Consider the following 16,256-nt stretch of genomic DNA (forward strand, 5'->3'; position numbering starts at 1 on the left):
CTTGCCACTGGTGCCACCAAGGTTTAATGAGCTGAAAAATTAGTTCCAAACGATGCATCAAAAAACTGATTCTCTTGCACTCCCCAGGGTTCATAGTGTTGGAAAATGTAATCATTACATTTTTATGGCTAACACTGTTTTGTCTATTGTTCCTCTGAAAATGACTAATTATCTCTAATTAGCCTGGTAATTACTTGACTTACTCAAAAAATAGTGGCATACTTGAAATCAGTGGGAAAAAAAAACAGCAAGACTGACAAGTTTCACAGAGTTTACTTAATTAAAGGAAGCTGATTTGGGAGCCGCGGTCCTCCTTAAACAGCATCATTGTTAAAAAAACTTTTTTATCTGCATGACCATTGCAGACAAGCTCTGAGTTGCAAATGAAAGTTGCAGCATCTGTGTTGTGCTTTTCTGCCCTGCGTTTCTTCGCAGAGGTCTTAGTGATTCCACTGCAGTTTTGTTTCCACAAGCCTTATGTCACTTCCACAGAAAGCCAGCACAAGGCTGAGAGCCCGCCAAGAGGGGAAGCCAACCGGCAGGAACCAACGGCTACATTCGCGGCAAAATGTAATTGCCAAGCCGCTGTTTTGCCGGTACATCACGGTTACGAAAGAAAACCCCTGCGTCTATTTTTTTTTTATATATATACCGCTTACTGGATGGGCTTGTGAATGTTAAAATTATAAGTCCTATTAAAACATTTTTTGCTTTGCACTACATTTAATTCCCCTAAATTATAGGTCATAGCTTAAAAATGGTTTCCGTATTTGAACATCTCAAATATTTCTGTAGGACACATCTACAGAAATATTAAAAAAGAGAACAATTTCAAAGCCCGAAAACACAACAGCTTTTGTATTATGCGAGCATGCGAAACACACAATATCTCCACATTATTTTGACGCACCACTCAACGGTGCAAAACCAATTTACAGCAAATGTTACAAGATTCAGCAGCTAAAATCGCAGAAGGAATGGCCTCAAACCCTTGGCTGGCATACGAGGAGACCATAATAAAACACGAGCTGGGAATGCGTTAAATATAAGAAAAGACAAGCTGTTGAAATTTAAAAATATATATATTTCTGCCCGCTTTTATCCCCCTTGAAAATGAAAAAAAAAAAAGCATTTCTAGCAAGAAATCATAATTTACAGCTTCATTTATGACTAGATTTATAGATTCCAGCTGAAATTGACAGCTTCTAACTAGAAAATTTTCAGTCTAGCTGGAGACGATTATTTCCGGCTTTCAAGCTTTTTTTGCTTCTAGAAGGACTGACAAATGCTAGCTGGAAGTAATAGCTGCCAGCTGGAACAATAATCGAAATCCAGCTAGAAATGAGCTGGGAACTAAATTTCTAGCTACAAGAAGTATCTGGTTCAAAAATCCAGCTAGAAATAAGCTGGAAACTAAATTTCAAGGTAGAAGAAATTTCTTGTTAGAAAATCCAATTTGAAATGAGCTGGAAACTAAATTTCTAGCTAGAAATATTTCGAGCTAGAAGAAATTTCTGGTTCAATAATCCAGCTAGAAAAAAATAAAATTTTCAACTGGGATTTAGACGTTGAGATGTTCAGAGGAGGCACTTACAACTGCCGTTGACCGGGACATGGCGGAATGACTCCCCGATCCGACCGCATGCTCTCCAATTAATACCTGGAGCCGTTGCAACTGAGACAGCAGTGACCTGCAGGGAACAACGGGAGACTCTATTGAACGCCAGACAATCAGAGATTTTCACAGCAAATAAAAAAATGAGATATTACATTTGAACCCCTTTATAAGAGACACATAACGAGGAGAAGCTTGTCTCTTACACGAGATGTCTCTTATAAGCAGGGAACCATGTTCAGGGTTCGTACGGGCTTCAAAAGCAAAAATTCAAGGGTTTTCAAGGACTTTCAAGGACCAGAAAACACATTTTCAAAATCACCATCTCATGTTTTATCTGGGATTATTTATAATTTTTTCAACAAAATGCAAAATTTTGATATTGCCTAATACCTAAGAATATTAATGCACATTTAAATAAGCGCTATGGGTTCATAAATGCTCCCCCAGCTTTATTTTTTATTTCATAGCTAATATTTAGAGGTTTTTTTTTTCTTGGTGTTTTGCTGAGGCTGCTTGATTTCAAAACTTAGGTAATGTTGCCTGCATCTCCTGCTTTGTCAGCAAGAGTATCAGCTGAAATTAACTCAGCAAGTGTTGCTGCAAGGCAGGATGAACTATGTACACGTCCACCATTTGCACGTAAAAAGCAAACGCAGATGGAGCATATGAGGAACAGCAAACATGCAATGAAAAGCCGTCCACAGACTAGATGGAACATGCAAGATAGAGAACAGAAGCCGGCTTTCACGAGATTGTATTGTGACATGAGAGGAGTGCTGCTCCCAATGTTGCCTCGTATTAATGAGAATCCACAACTCGTAATTTCACGCAATACAGTGAAACTTGATTGCTACGATGTTTCTTTACATTTGTAACACCTCAAATTCACGAGGAACACTTTAAATTCTTGTGAAAAGACAGGGCCATTGGTTATCACCAGAAAAATCAAGGGTTTTCAAGGACCCTTTAAAAATTCCAGGACTTTCCCGGCCTTAAAATTTACACTTCTAAATTCAAGGGTTTTCAAGGTTTTCAAGGACCTGTGCGAACCTTGCATGTTTTCACTAACTGACCAGCCCTTATAGTTCAATGTGGGCACTGTACGACTAAAATAGGCTCAAAAGAACGCTGCAGCATGTTGAAAAATATTCATTCCAATTTGTTTAGCCCCCAGAATTTATGAAATAGTTCTGAATTTTTGTTTGCTTCATGACTGTATTTACGCTGTTCTTTACAAAAGCTTCTAGAAGCTTTCTCTTCTTTCACTGTCTGCGGAACATGAAGTGTAGATGTTGAGTTCACAAGCCTGATGAATAGCCAGAGTTCACAGCTTCTTCCGCTGTGTGCTCTGGCTATTCATCACGCTTGCAGGACTCAACACATGTGACGCTTAGGTATTGATTGGAAGCATCGCGAGTGGGAGAGCCCAGTGCGCACTCCCGGTATTCTTGGCTTGCGCAGAAGCCCACATGAGTGGTCGTGCTCCAATGCATGGCAGTAAGCTTTAACCACTTCTGTAAGTTCTATTTCCATTGGCAGGGCTTTTGGTTGTCGTTTAATAGCTGACTGAACCACTGCGTGTTTGCTGAGGTTATAATAAATAGTGAGTGCGGGCATCTGTCATCCTGCTTTGTTTTCACAACGGACGCAACTGCAGTTAGTTACTGGTGGCACCGCATCTAAAGTTAAAATGTCTCTTACGAGCGAGCTTGCTGACCAAAATTCAAGGATAACTTGTCCTTTACAACCAACTATCTTCTACATCTGATGTCTGTTATAAAAGAGGTCCATTTAATGGGAAACATAGGGCGGCCATCCGTGTGGGTGAATAGCAAGCGTCTCTTATGCCCAATTGTCTCTTACATCCATGCCTCTTATAACAAGGTTCAACTGTATCTCTTCCAGCAAAATTTGCGCAAGTAAACTTTCGCACTAAAATAAGAAAAGCACACCTGCTGCACTAGAAGAGTGCCGTTTTCAAACTCAAATATTTTCAAACATGCACAGCCTTGTGAAATGCTGCCCTGTCGTAGTTTGTTCTTGGTGATGGAAGTGGACACTTTGTTTGAATTACACGGTGCATTTGACTAAGCAAAGCTCTCTTCCACAACTGCACATGAAAAAATTCTGTAAAGGCATCTCTCACGTGATCAAAGGTGCCCTAACACATCTCCTTACTGCACTATAAACCTTATGCGCTTTCTCATTGGGTGTGGAAGCCATATAATCTGAGGTCACATTAGCACTTCTTATGTGTTGTGAATGAGAAAGCATAATGTCCAGCTGAACAGCACTGAGTACACCTTTCAGTTTCGCACTGCGAGTAATGGAGTAATGTTTTTAAGGTTCATTGCGGATATGTTTTTGTGTTTTGACGTTAAAATTGGTGTGGGTTATTTTATAAAATGTCTACATTAGCATCTTAGCTGTAGACCGGAATCATCTGGATGACAATCTACTGTCGAGTCGTGTGGCCTGTCTTGACAGTAACTGGTGCGCCACTGGGCGAAGCCAAAGCAACCACGCTTTATGCATTCCCTATTTTCCATGCAGCTGCAATGGCTTTACTAGCAGCACAGTCATTTTTTTGCTCGATTTGGATTACTGCAAAGCTTGTGCTACGTAACAGTTCACATTCATGTGGGTTTAGAAGCCGTTCCGCTCCTACAGATGCTGCCGACTTCAGCATTAACACTTTATGGGCCATTTAATGACTTCGCATAAATGTACACAGGCTAGTTGGCGTGGCAAATAACAACAAGATAACAGTCATTGTTTAGCAGATTACGTAAACTTGTCATCTAAGGTAGGCCGTAAGCCCAGAAAAGGGAAAAATAATCTATAGTTTCGTCTGTTAGTTGAGCAGATGAAGGTTACTATCGTAAAAGTAGAGCACAAAACTTTCTTGCCGTTGCACAAAAAAAAAAAAAAAAAAAAAAAAAACCCGGAGGGGGAGGAGTGTAAGCTTAGGTGTCTAAAATAAGATTGAAAGTTTTGTTTACAATTCATACACTGCCCACTCTCTGACTCTTGAAAACGTGCCAGTAAAATTATTGGCCATTTCATTAACACTGTGAAAATTGTAACAAGCCCTGAATGTGTTTCAGGAATAACTCCAAACATTACTTACGAGCCATATGAAACTTACTTTGTGACGTAAAGCTTTCCTATTTAATAGCAACTAGCATTACTGTTATTCTCAGTAAAATTGCCAAGATGAAGCGACTCAAATTGGCTCGAATACCTTTCCTGTCTCCCAACAGACTTCGAAGACGTAAACGCCTGCACAAGTTGTGCGTTTGCTTCCAACAAACAATTTCTTCGATAACATGAGCATCACCAAAGGTTCGACAGCGTCTCGCTCACCTGTTGTTGCTTTCAAGGGCGTCAACCTTCTTCTTGTACTCTTGGTTTTCGCTTAATAACGTCTCCACCCTGTGATCGAAGAAAAGAACTCGTTGCAGTTACAATTTCAGGGCTTCGCACGTGTAAGGATGACATCAGCGGCTATTCAGCGCAGTAACCTACACCCGTGCTACACGGCGACTTTCACTTGACAATTGAACACTCGCCCACAAGTGCGCCCTATGTCTTCCAACGGCGCACTCGATAGACAATTGGTTCGAAGGACTTCAGAAGGCCTTCGAAACGGCCGCGTAGCACTGATATTAGCCATTCCACTTGATGACATAAAAGACAGTGGCTGCGAGTGATATCGTCATTCCCAGGCACACAATTGTTGAGTCAAAGAAAGCAATCAATGGTGACTCTTTGTTTGGTCTCTCCACACATCTTAATGTAGCAAAAAAGCACGCCATAATGACTACAAGTTGTAGCCTCAGGGGTGCGTTTAATTGATATCTGGGCGAAATATGTTTTTCTTTGAGGAATTGACACTTAATTTGCAGATATGCTTTTTTTTTTAAACTAAAGCGCACTGATAATAAGTTGGCAACAATTTTTAGATGATTTTTTCCACTTAGTTAATCTCGAGTAGCTAAGCGAATGCATCTCTAGTGACATTAAGCATAAGGGGGGACACAGGTCTTAAAACAAATTCTCTTAATTTTCAAGCAAACTTTGTGAAACTTGTCAGCCTTGCTGCTTTTTTCCCACTGACCTCAAATATGCCATCATTTTTTTAGTTGGTCAATTAGTTTCCAAGATAATTAGAGATATTTTGCCATTTTTGGTCAAACAATACACAAAACAGTGTTGGTCATAAAACTGTAATCTTTATATTTTCCGATACTCTGAACCCTGGTGGTTGCAGTAATTAAAGCAGCTTTTTGATGCACTGCTTAGAACTAATTTCCCAGCTCATTAAACTTTGGCGGCACTAGCGGCAAGGAACCGTTTTGCGTGCCTATTTCAAACACCAAAGTTTAACGAGCTGTGAAACTTGTTCCGAGCGATGCATCAAAAAACTGCTTCGATTGTTGCATCCACCAGGATTCATAGTATTGGAAAATATACAGATTACAGCTTTATGACTACCACTGTTTTGCCTACTGTATGACCAAAAATGGCTAATTATCCAATTATCTTGGGAACTAATTGACCAACTGAAAAAATGATGGCATATTTAAGGTCAGTGGGAAAAAAGCAGCAAGCCTGACAAGCTTCACAAAGTTTACTTGAAAATTAAAAGAAGTTATTTTAAGACCAGTGTCCCCCCATAAATGTAAAACCCACCGTGCCATGAAGCAAAAGAAACTGCCGCAAAAGATGCCTCGCTTGTCCAGACTAAGTTTGTCATATATTCTCCTCCAAAACATTACCACACAATGAAGTAGCAAGAATGACTGCGTACTTCTTTTCTAAGGAATCCATGTACTCCTTCTTCTTTCTTCTGCTTTCTTGTGCTGATATCTGCAGCAAAATAAGTGGAACATCTTTTTAAGTTCCATGTTTGGTGTAATGTAAAATAGAGGACATTTCATGTAGATGCTGAAATACGTGGAGTAACGCGAAATGGAGATGAATTATCCTGGGTCTCATTGGCAATTGACCGACAAGACGAAACAAGCCCAAGTAAGAAAACATCGAGATAAAATTTTGGGGACTTAAATTGAAGGAGCAAACCTCAATAAACAAGCATTGCCAAGTCTGAGAACTGTGAATTCGTTTACATATTTAATTAATTAATTTTGAGTGCCGTGGACACACGCTCTTAGCCTGTAACTGATGGAGTTAAGTATGTTTTTCTCAACATGACAAGAATATGTGTGACAACTGTGTTCTGAACTTTCTTTTAACTCAGTAGCTAGAGTTAGCACTACTTTCTACCACTTGAAAGTCATTACAGTTTTTTTACCACAATTACAGTTCTCGGCAAGAATTCTTTTCGAAGTGGCCATTATGTGAAACGTTGAGATTTAATCTGCAGAGAAGACACACCTACAACTGCAAGACTAAAAATAACAAACAGGCAATGCATTAATGGCTTTACTAAACCATTTTTGTTTCTTTCACCCCGAGATTCACACAAATACAGAGTACAGTTGAACCTCAATATAACAAAGTAGTATCGGGACACTAATTTAGTTCTTTATATCCAATATTCATTGTAACAGTAGAGTTAAAAATAGGCTCAAAGCAATTGGCAATCTGACTCCCCCAAAAATCATTTATACACAAGCGAAATATTTTAAGCTTCGAACCCACTATCAACAAGGTAACCCTTATTTCAAGCTCAATGAACTAGAGCACGAAACGGGAAATTACAACAGAACAAAGTTCACTTGACAAAACAGGCTCGCATTCTTGACTTTTTTGAGAAAGGATGTGATCTTCTTCTGGTGGCTATTCACAGCACAGAGCAGGATGAAATTTTTCAGGGTCCACAAACGAAAAGGTTCTTTCTACTTCTGCAGTTTCAGACGCCAGGAGTTTTCCCAAGTAGTTTCTAAGCCTAGCGGCCAATATTTCTTTGTTATATCCGATAACACACGTGGCTCTCACGGTTACAGTTTCGTTATAAAAGAATAAGTGTCATTGAAATGAAGCCTGACCAACCAAATTTCGTATTTAGTTTGCTATAGCCGGTAATTTGCTATATCAGTGTTCACTATAACGAGGTTCAACCGTAGACTCATTCAAACGGTCATCTACAGTCTTAAGAAGTCGAGAGCCCTGGCTAAGAGCGCTCGCAGTCACCTTGTTTTTGATTTTCCTCCGTATTTTCTTGAGCGACCGCTCTTCCGCCTTGGTGAGGGGTAACCGCTGGGGGATGGGGTAGCCTTCTGCCAGGAGTGTCCGCTTCTCTTCGTCGGTCAGGATTAACACCCCCGTGGCTCCTTTCTGTAAATGACCACACAATCTCCACGTCACCTCCCGTTCTTGCACATCATGCTCGAATAGTGAGGAGGCTTTTACAAGCAACAGACGGTCACTTTGACGGGGTGCACCATGTCAATACTTGACTATCGTTTTTGAATGGGGTGCACACGCAATACACGTATGTAGGTAGACGCTATCTCTGGCCAAGACGACGGGCTGGAAAGTTTTCTCTGAAAGCTGCATTTCGTAGCTGTAGAGTTGCCTTTATTTTTATAATCACTGATACAGCTTGGACATCAGACCATTTTCGAACTGAATGCTTGTGGCTGTGCATTAAATAATTATCCAAGCAGCAGTCATAGAAAAACACTTCCGGAACCAAAAAAAAAACCTATTTTATTCAAAAGGCAAAACTAATTTCAAACACCAGAGTAGCAATAAAGGCAAACACCAGCCATGGGCGAACAAAATACATACTTGATATATACCATAACCTGAATTGCTTTTCTGTGTAAATGCTGACAGTTTCTCTGTATAAATGCGCGAAATGAAATGATCGAATTGAAATATATAAAAGCCAAACATGCATAATTGAAAGGTTATGAATTTTGGATGCCAAACAATGGTTCGTTCTGGCTACTTTAATCAAGTGGTATTTCCACACCTTCATTGTTGTAGATGAGCAACGCAATACCGTATTTTCGCATGTATAACCCGCAGTAAAAATGCGACAATTTCAGTGGCAAAGTAGGGGTGCGGATAACACGCGGGGTTTTTCCTTTAGTGCAGCTTCACGGCAATGCGCGTTGTGCTGTGAAGATCACCTTGTGTACAACAGTGAGGACTGCAGCTCAAGTGACAGCTCTAGCGAGATTATAAGCAGGGGCAGGTTATACGCGGGAAAACACGGCAATTTCACTCACGTCGCTCAAAAAAAAAATTGTAACAGACACCAGGTGGAAATGATACACACTAGGATAACATGTGCAGATTTGGGAAAATGGCACTAAAAGTGGCGCCAACGGTACTGTCCAGTGAGTACCGCATCACGTACCGCCTGGTTACTGATGAGCTGACCGCCGCCGCTGCTGCCACCGCTTCCCGAGCTGCGCGACGAGGACGACGATGAGGACGACGATGAGGCCACGGCCACGCGTGAGTGTGACTGACTGCGGCGGCTCATGGAGGAGGACGACGACGATGAGGTGGGCGCGTGGTGCGCGTGGTGAGATGACGACGACCCCTGGCTCGGCGATGAGGCCCCAGGCTGGGCGTCCGGACCGGCGGCGACTGTGAAGCTGGTGGGAGACCGGTTCTCCGTGCTGTGGACTGGCGATAGGCTGCCATCTGAGTCGCTGCTGTGGCTCGACGGTGGCGTGGGCGGCAACACGAAACCCGACGCTGCATCAGACAGAGTGTGTGTCACCCCGCGGCCAATCCCCCTCCCTGGTGCCGATCCCCCCAGAGACACCTTTTCAAAATGTTAAGCGCTAGTCATTCTTTCGAAGGAGCTCGTAAGAGCAAAAAATATGGTGGCGGGTGATGAGCATATTGATGCAATCTTATATCGTACAGAGAGTGCGTCACCCCATGGCCAATCCCCCTCCCTGGTGCCGATCCCCCCTGCGACACCTTTTCAAAATGTTAAGCACTAGCCATTCTTGCGAAGGAGCTCGTAAGAGCAAAGAATATGGTGGCGGGTGATGAGCATATTGATGCAGGTGCAATCTTATACACACTACTGCTCTGTCTGTTTGTCACCTAACTTAAAGAGCAAGTATCATTGTGGCGTAACAAAGCTGCGATCGCTGACTAAGTCAATTGAAAAAAAGACGTTTCGAATCAAATATGGAATCCTTGATTACAAGGATCCCATACGGAAGCCTTGATCACCTCATTGTGATTAAGGATTCCATATGGGATCCAAAACGTCTTTTTTTTCAACTGACTTGGTCAGTGACCGCAACTTTGTTGTGACCTGCCACCTGGCCAGACAGACTTTTGTCGAACCCTGGACTATGAACATTATGGCATACAGTTCTCTTGCTGCCGATAGACCCATCACTGCCCTTCTACATGAGTGAAATTGTGATTGTGCTACTCAAAGGTCACAATGACACATCAATCTACTCTACCCTCTACTTGCCTGACTTAGTTATTGCTCAACAGGATAAACAAACAGGAAAATGCGACAACTGAAGGGGCGCCACTGCACAAATGGAGCGTAATGTTCAATACATACAGACACGGCAGAAATAAAAAAAGGCAATGAGGAAATGTGCTGTCTCTGCTTCATCCTCCTCTGTTGGATTAAGCAGCGGCTACTCAGTGACCCAGTGATGGCTGTGTCTTTTGTTTTCATGCTCACCAAAAAAAAAGCAGCCGTAAAGAGCTAACCACATGGAGCGATCTTGCAAGCAAAACGAGGAGCGATGCAACGAGCGACTATTTTTTGCTACTGAGTTAGCTATATTTTAGTTAGTTAGCTGTAGTTAGGAAGCTATATTTTGGCAAAAATATAGCTCGCCAGGAAATATAGCTCGTCGCCTGGAAGTGGCCTGAGCAACTAGCCAATAGGAGAGCCGTTTAAGGGGGCCTAGCTTCCGCCATAAGAAGAGAATAAGAGGAAGGGGCGAGCGGCAGTTTGTATACCAGACGAGTAGAACCCTGAACTTGCTGCAATGCATTTGCATTGCTTTTCTGTGGTAAATGCACATAAAATGTCTTGCGGCCCTGCTTACCTCGATAATAATGTTTATAAATAATCAGTGCACTATTGGGCCAGAGCGGAAACACTGACATCGCTCTTGTGCGGTTGCTTGCCTCAGCAAGCAGTGGAATCGAGCGACTGTGGATCACCGTCTCGTTGCTCGTCGCATCGCTTGCTAAAATCGCTCCGTGTGGCCACCGCTTAACAGCTGGGAATCGCACTCGCAACCATGTGCATACGTAGCTGCAGAGTCATTCACTCTCTCTCTCGCATCGTCACTCTACTCATTCCATTACGCACTGCGACGTGGTGGGCGAGAACTATCCAGTAAAGGACACCATCTACCAAAATCTGCCCTGTCTGCGGTGATGTTTTGCGCGCGCTACAATGAAAGCAGCAGCCCACACCCTTGTTTACGAAGGGTGCACTCACTGCCGCTTTTTCGCCCACAGCGGTTGAAAAGTAGTTTGCGATTATGGCACAGAGCTCTTGCAGAGCTCCTGCACAGGGCTCAAGGAATCAACCAGACATCGGCCATGACTTGAAATGTCAAGGCCCACGGTTTCAGGGCACCAGCACTCACGTGGCTCCAACTTGACGTTGACCTTCGGGTAGTTGAGGTGGCGCTCGTGTCGGGGCGCGGCCAGGACTATGGTTGGCTGCTTGAGAAGGCTCTGTTGCTGGTGATGGTGGCTGCTGGCGCTGACGGCCGGCGTCGCGGACACGCAGGCCAGCGCCGGCAGGGGGGTGGCGGCGATGAGGGGCGCCGACGCAAGCGCCGTGCTGAGCAACCTCGAGGAAGAAGAGGTGGCAGTCCTAGTCCGCGACGGCGCCGGCGTCAGCGGCGGCGGGGGTGGAGGGCTTGCCGGCGGCTGTGGCGGGGGACTCAAAGGTTCCTGTTTGACCACCACCACGCCGGCGGCGAGGTCGGACTGGCCCGTCGCCGTGGACACGGGCACCGCGGGAAAGCACTCGGACTCCATGTCTGCGCAAGGAGAGCAAGAAAAGGCGACAAAAGCGTGAGCTATCACTGTCCCCCGGGAGTCTAGTGCACTCATGAGGATACCCGTGAGAAACAAAGCCACTCTTCCCGGCACTTTCGGTTTACGACAGAAATTGCCAGAGCATACACACAGTCAAATTTGACTTCGAGGTTCCCTTTGGCATCATTGAAGAGTTGCTAACTGTTTAAAGCCGTGATTTTGCGGACCGGCAGTACGCTAGACCACATTCACTGGCCACACGCACACGACGATGCAAGAGCTCACTGCCGATCTCTGTAGAACGCGTTAAAATAAGGTGATGGGTTGTTGTTCTCGATTGTTGCATATTGTCCGTTCATTCGTATCAGCGATCCCCTTTGATCAGTTCTAATTCTAGCTGTAGAAGTGGCAGCTTCGAGTCATCCATCGCGATAGCCCAGCGGCTAAGCTTCTCGTCCACTTTTGGTGAAAATAAAGAAACAAAATAGTGGGACAGGGGGCGGATTCGGCCCTAGACTTTCGGGTGGTTTAAACAGATCAACAGCCCGCGCCCAACCAATGGCCTTCGGTGCGCGGATCGAAATATGAACTTCCAGACCAAACTGACCAACTCGCCTATTTTTAACTTCGCCCGCTCGCTTACCTGTAGCGGTTGATAGTACGCAGTAGTACGGCTCAACGCCGCCCTGGCCTTCAACGTACGCCATCCGAACAATTCGCATCGCGACAGCTCACGTTGTATTTTGTTCCAAACAATTGATGATGATGATACCACAGAACAGGGTGATGATACTTCTCATAGAACGCGCCCGCCCATAGTCACGGCCCAGTCAAGTAGGTTTTTTTATTGAAGTTATTCGTTCTCAGAAGGCTTCAAACCAGGAAAAGAGTGTAGCTTATATTCGCGAAGGAAATTAATTTAAATGGAAAATAAAAACCGCAGAAGGAGCAAAAAACGGAAAGTGAAACCTACAAGCCAATACCAGTGACGTATGCATTAACGATGGCGGCCCACGTGGCGGGAAAAGTGGGGAAGGGCGCACTTCTGCACGTGAGGCAAAGGCTAATAAAAAACATTGTGGCGAATTCCGCTGCGTGATTTAGAGCGGCGGTCAAAATTTTACGTAGACCCAGTGAAACAAACACAGGCAGTTCTGTTTTAATACGCAGCGGCCGGAGCAAGTTGATCTCAGTCGACCAGTGAAACATGGACAACTCACTGTGGAAGAGCCCAGAGAATTCTTTGAACAGGCCTTAAAACCTTATTGTTGCACAAAAAAACCCGCTTCATGACTCATGAAAATCCTCGGTAGAATTTCGGCTGGCGTACCCGCAAATTTTCCCGCCATTTTTTCGCGGGGCTACCATGGTTGCCAGACCAGGAATGCCCTCCCCGCTAAATCCTTCATCAGGCTGAGCTGACCAAAAATAACGACATACAAGTTCGCCTTCACGGGATCTTCGGGCAATCAGGAGGCCCATCCGTTCGCGCACGAGAACACACAAATACAGCCTCCGCTCACTCCTGGTGACGACAAGAGTCCCCTGCTTCGCAGCGTCCTCCAGCCATGCGATAACTGATGAGATACAAATGTGACAGGCATTGTCTGGGAGCCCTAGCACCGCCAGGCTATCTAACACTATTGCCACAGTTCCCGAGATCCTGCCAAGTTTTCTCAACAAATACATCACAAATGCAGTGCACACACCTGAAGCGCACTCTGACAGTGGTTGTTTACCCTCCACCCCACCTCAATCCTCCCCTCCACGTCTATTAGGGGCGAAGCCCCTTGGGGGCTCGGGATGTTGGCGTCTCCTGTCGTCGTCGTCATCGTCGTAATCGTCGTATCGTATAGTCACGGTACTAAAACACTGGGAAACTCGTTTACGCCTGGCGCTAGAACGTAACGCGTACTAAAAAAAAAAAAAAGAAAACACCGGGACACTCGTTTACGCCTCGCGCTAGACAGATTTTTCGTGCTTCAAAGACAAGAGACTTTTACAGCAAAGCTGTATACCTCTACCCCCCAACGGTTTCATCTCCGCAGGCAAAAACGCCAAGGCGCCAGGAATACACTTGTACACTGCATGCTTCACCCCCTCCCCAGGTTTCACGTTAGTGGAGATGGCCCGGGATTTTCATTGTCTCACCCTTACCGCAGCTAGATGTGCCTGATGTGCCCACATTTCAAACAATTTTTTCATCGCCCCCAGTATGTCTCGATACTGCGCAATAAGACTCAAAATACCTCAGAAAATTGCAATTTATGAAGACAGGTTAAAACGGGGCCTGGCTCGTGTGGTTTGATGTAAGGGGAGGGGGGGGGGGGTACTTCCCTGTCTTCTTCGTGGCGTGTTGTACTCAAAAATTGGCTGGTTGTCATAAGCCTGCCGTTCGTCTCTCACGTTCTTATTTTAAGAGTGGGACCACCCTTCACTGACTAGTGAAGTGCGCATACCAGGGCTGACCCCACAGCACCATTGTATAGACTATTTGCTACCCACAATCCCTTTCCCGTACTCAGGCCGTTCGTGTGCCCTGCCAAAAATTTCACCGCCACTCTGGGAGGGCGGAGAGTACAATTAATCGCTCGCATTGTGTCAAAATGTACAGAGATTTTTGCTTTATTTTCTCCCTTCTTTCGGGGCAATATCTTCATCGTCCCCCTCAATGGCTACTCTAAGAGCGGTTTTCCCCAGACCAACAGAGCAACCGTCGCTGCTCCTTGAGACAAAACGTAGCAATGAGCACAAACTAGCCCATTTTACACCGCTTGGAAGCAACACTAGGATAATTCCATAGACTGAAGCTCAAGAGGGTTCACCACCTCCGAGCCGTGGCAGGGCTCCGTCACTGAAGGCACTGTCAATCAACCCCAGGACACAAAGCGGCGTCTCGGATATGCTGCCAGAGGTGAGAACACCGACAACAGTGTTGCAAGGAATAGTCAACAAATTTGTCCGCATTACACTAGTTGCACAAGATGGACGGCGCCAGGGGCGGCCTGTGTACCCTTTCCCGCGGGCACCCATGGGGTGTCAATGCCAAAGGAAAGCCCACGTCAAGACACAGCCAAGCGGCGTGGTTGCCTGTAAACGTAAACGCATTCTCGCGTAAAACTACACGCGACTTCTGCGAAGAGGAAGCGAACAGTGTGGCGCAGCTGGCTTTAAATAGTCAGCTCTATTACAGTCCACGCAGCTTGAGCACGTGGACCAACGTCCCAGTGCCTGGAGGACTGATATCGACGCAGTGCTCACGCACATGTCAGACACGAACGACACCAAAAGCTAAGAGAAGCTGGCTTGTTGCAGCAGTGCTAGCAAGCCACCACGCGAACTCCTGGAGCCCGCGAAGCGTGTCCGTTTTCGAAATCGGCGGCCGGTGCAGCAACGGTTCCAGTGGTTCCAGGACCGAGCCCGCTGGCGGCGTCTGGCGGCCGAGCCCGGAAGCACGCGCGAGCGCATCGCCCCCACGCTTGTTTACATCCAGAATGCAGTGAACCCGACCAAGTGCGCTGGAAAGGGGGCCGCGGAGTGAGGAGGGCGCCGCGCCAGGAATGCCTGGGCGCAGAACTCTCGCCAAGGTCGGCCCCAGAGCAGCACCGACCGAGCCAGACCGCGGTGGTTCGGCAGCAGAAAAACGCGCGCGCAGAAGACGGACCGACCGGAACGCTACAGCAGAAGCCACGCCGGAGACCGAGGAGAGAAGACGTCACCGCGAACTGCGGGGAACGGTATACGGAAGAAGGGGGAGCGAGGAGGCCAGGCAGCGGAACCAGCGGCCATGTTTGCGGCGCGGCCGACGCCCTCAAAACGTCACTCCGAAGAACGCTGGCGGGCGTGCGGCAGAGAACGAGGGGGGTGTCCCGGTTTGCACAAACGTGACGTCACCTGGAGGGTGAGAGGGGAAGCCATCTTGCGGTGGGTCTACTACCACGGCCGGAGGCACGCTCTCAAAAGGTTCCCGCGACAGCGGTTTCCGGCGCACGCGAAGCGTGCTGTAAGTGTTACGAAATTTGAAAACAAAAGAACCTAAGCCGTTGTCGACGTCAAAGGCGGTATACACAGCAAATACATACACAGGCCGACAGATTCACCGAACGTGTCATGGTGCACGACGGCGGTAAACATGTCCTGACGCGGGTTTCCATGACGTGTGGTCCTCTGGAAAAAAGACCTTGACAGACTGGCGAGGGCGACATCCCCCGCTCTTGTTTCTTCCCTCAACGCATGCCAGAGGCTTGTTTTTTGCAGCCACTGTGGCAGCTTTGCCCCGTACTTCGAGCACGAAATCAGAGATGCTGCTTCCAGCGCCGAGACAAGGACCTTGGCGGAGATAACGCCGCTCGCATTGTTTGGTCAAAGACAAAAGGTACGAAAGTCTGTATTGGGTTCTCCACCCTTGCGCACAAGGTACCGCGCATGTGTCAAGGCTGCAGTCAACGCGGCGCCGGGGAAAGACAACTGCTCCGTCGGAAACGCGTCTTGCACGCCGTCCTTTCCGCCAGTGTCAGTGTCAAGGCTCCAAGGTGGGGGGACAAAGCGCGTTTGCGAACCACGTGTCGAAACAAACAACGAATGCAGTTTGAGGTCTGTCAGTGGAAGCAAACCGTGCTCCCAAGGCAAGTGAGGCAGAGACCCACAGCTGAACAGAACGACG

General features: G+C 46.1%; 1 protein-coding gene across 3 annotated transcripts in view; it reads right to left on the reverse strand.

The window, feature by feature from the left end:
• Positions 1-16,256, reverse strand: part of LOC144143495 (cyclic AMP response element-binding protein A-like) — a 261,210-nt gene that overhangs the window by 11,570 nt on the left and 233,384 nt on the right. For 2 of the 3 annotated variants that reach the window (XM_077675266.1, XM_077675264.1), the window contains 6 exons: positions 11,194-11,595; positions 8,955-9,301; positions 7,778-7,921; positions 6,432-6,490; positions 4,985-5,053; positions 1,595-1,691 (listed from right to left, as the gene is read on the reverse strand). In XM_077675266.1, coding sequence (XP_077531392.1) covers positions 1,595-1,691; positions 4,985-5,053; positions 6,432-6,490; positions 7,778-7,921; positions 8,955-9,301; positions 11,194-11,593 — 1,116 coding nt within the window. In that variant the 5' untranslated portion in view covers positions 11,594-11,595. Of the gene's footprint in view, positions 1-1,594; positions 1,692-4,984; positions 5,054-6,431; positions 6,491-7,777; positions 7,922-8,954; positions 9,302-11,193; positions 11,596-12,236; positions 12,340-16,256 lie in introns of those variants that run through there. The other variant, XM_077675265.1, reaches the window with a different exon arrangement.

Source organism: Haemaphysalis longicornis, unplaced genomic scaffold (genome assembly GCF_048455015.1).
Source record: "Haemaphysalis longicornis isolate Haplotype H1 unplaced genomic scaffold, Haemaphysalis longicornis Haplotype H1 scaffold_6, whole genome shotgun sequence".
NCBI classification, from domain to species: Eukaryota; Metazoa; Arthropoda; class Arachnida; order Ixodida; family Ixodidae; genus Haemaphysalis; species Haemaphysalis longicornis.